The sequence below is a fragment of the Pangasianodon hypophthalmus genome, chromosome 11 (assembly GCF_027358585.1).
Source record: "Pangasianodon hypophthalmus isolate fPanHyp1 chromosome 11, fPanHyp1.pri, whole genome shotgun sequence".
NCBI classification, from domain to species: Eukaryota; Metazoa; Chordata; class Actinopteri; order Siluriformes; family Pangasiidae; genus Pangasianodon; species Pangasianodon hypophthalmus.
Window position 1 is genome coordinate 26,820,436 of NC_069720.1, and position 2,500 is coordinate 26,822,935.

General features: G+C 43.7%; 1 protein-coding gene across 6 annotated transcripts in view; it reads right to left on the reverse strand.

The window, feature by feature from the left end:
* Positions 1-2,500, reverse strand: part of lrp4 (low density lipoprotein receptor-related protein 4) — a 66,418-nt gene that overhangs the window by 22,665 nt on the left and 41,253 nt on the right. For all 6 annotated transcript variants that reach the window (XM_034308966.2, XM_034308965.2, XM_034308964.2 and 3 more), the window contains exons 4-6: positions 1,197-1,310; positions 832-948; positions 418-546 (exon numbers count right to left, since the gene is read on the reverse strand). In XM_034308966.2, the coding sequence (XP_034164857.2) occupies positions 418-546; positions 832-948; positions 1,197-1,310 (360 nt within the window). The remainder of the gene's footprint in view (positions 1-417; positions 547-831; positions 949-1,196; positions 1,311-2,500) is intronic.

Genomic DNA, 2,500 nt, shown 5'->3' on the forward strand with positions numbered 1-2,500 from the left:
TCATAGATCATTATTATTATTAGATAATTATTATTATTAGAAATAACGACGATGGATTCTGTGTGCTAATATTTCGAAATGTTACTGATAAGCCGTGTTTAAATTCATACGTGCTATTGTAGTCTTTCTCACTAGCCTAGTGTAGTAACAATCGCTCTCAAAGCGACTGAAAGATCTGTTTGGTGTCAAATTTGAAGTGCAAGATCAGAGATTTGAGCTGCAGCTCATGACGACAATCACGACGACAGCGGAAAGAATTTAAGCGACACAGGGCTCGCCAGTGTGTTTAACGTTTAGCTCGACTTTAACTCGAAACCTGACGGAGAGGGATGTTTTGGCTCCGACTGTGTGTTTGTGTATTAATCGGTGGAAGAGTGTTTGGTGTGAGAGACAGGCGGAGGGACGAAGCGTCCTTACAGCAGTCGGATTCGTCGGACCAGTCTCCGCAGTCGTCGTCTCCGTCGCAGTGGTAAATGTCCAGAATGCAGCGACCGTACGCACACTGGAACTCTTCCACACTGCATGTAGCAGCCATGACGTCTGCGGCTACACACACACACACACACACACACACACACACACACACACACACACACCTTCTGTGATATGCACTTGTGACAGCTGGTTAAAGAACATCCTGTTAACACACAAATACCTGCCATTGCTCGCTTGCACACACGCACACATGCGCGCACACACACACACACACACACACACACACACACAGCTGCCATGCTGGCTATAAACAGGAATGAGGTGGGACACAGCAGCTCTGATTACAAGTTCTATCTCTCTCTCTGTCTCTGTCTCTCACACACACACACAACTTACGGCAGTTCTCCTCGTCCGTTCCGTCTTTACAGTCTGTGTCTCCGTCACAGTACCAGTGCTCAGCTATACAGCTCCCATCGGAGCAGCGGAACTCCTTATCAGAACACTTTCTCAAGTCTGAACGCACACACACACACACACACACACACACACACACACACACACACACACACAGAAAGTGAGCTAGAAGAATGATCAGAAACTACACACAACAAAAGTATTTACAATTAAATGCGCCATGAATAACAAACGCATCAAAGCTACAATTTTGAACAACTCCAAATCAAGTATGAAAATAAGAAAATCAACACACACACACACACACACACACACACACACACTGTACTAGTAACTGAGAAACTCACCACACTGCTCATCACTGTTGTCTCCACAGTCATTGTCTCCATCACAGTGCCACAGGCTGCGGATGCAGTAACCATTCTGACAGTGAAACTCGTCCTCTTCACACTCCCGAGGAGCTACACACACGCACACACACGCACACACACGCACACACACGCACACACACGCACACACACGCACACACACGCACACACACACTTCTGTGAGAAGGCAATCCCATAATCCTGTTGAACGCTTTTTCTACAATTGTAATAAACAGACATATTTGTTGTTCTTAAAAGACGTATGTAACTCGCTGGTTAACTAAAATGAGCCTTACTTAGCTAGGATCAAGTTAGCTAGCTAACATAATGTGACACACATCATTGCTTTTCTTTCTGCGGGATTAGTTACTGCTAGTCAGCATTACTTAGCTAGGATCAAGTTAGCTAGCTAACGTAATTCGACACACAGCTTTGCTTAGCAATGATCGTTGGCTTTGCTAGAACATCTATTTTTCAGTAAGCCGAGAATGAATAAGAGCAAAATCAATCCCTGTGGTTCATTTCGTCTCACACACACACACACACACACACACACACACACAACCACCAGCTCACACCAACACACACACACACGCTCTGCAACTCAGTCCTTTCTTTCTTATTCGTTAACTCCTTCTTATTCCTTCATCCCCTCTTACTTTCTTAACCCTTCATCTTTCCTTTAGTCTTTCTTTCTTTCTTTCTTAGTTATTCTTTCCCTCATATCCCCTTCCCCTTCCTTTTTAAAGCTGTTTACTTTTTTCCCTTCTAATTCCTTCTTTATTTGCTTTTCCTTCTTCCTTCCAGCGTTATTGTCTGCTCTGTGCTCCTCTGATTGGTGATGCCAAATCTGAGCAAGTAGTCACAACTTTTTTTCTTTTTTTTTTTTTTAATTCCTCTTAGGAAAGAGGAATTTTAATTGATGGGGGGTTTCTCTTTCTTTCTATGTGTTTACATAGGAAGGAAAAAAAAAAAAAACAAGTGGGGTAAATGGGGGTAAAAGGAAACTCATCTGCTGTCCTTCTGCCTCCCCCCCCCTTGCCTGGAGGTGATGTAAGACTTGAGCAGGGTGTGACCTTTGACCTTTATCGTGTTTGTAGAGAGCGAGTGTTAGGGGAGGAATTGACGAGAGGACCAAGCGTGTGTAAAAGCTAATAGGAATGGAGAAGCTAGTGCATGTGTGTGTGTGTGTGTATGTGTGTGTGTGTGTATGTGTGTGTGTGTGTGTGTTGTTTGATTGGTCAGGAAATTGGCAGGATGTGCTTTAATGGATATTTCTTATT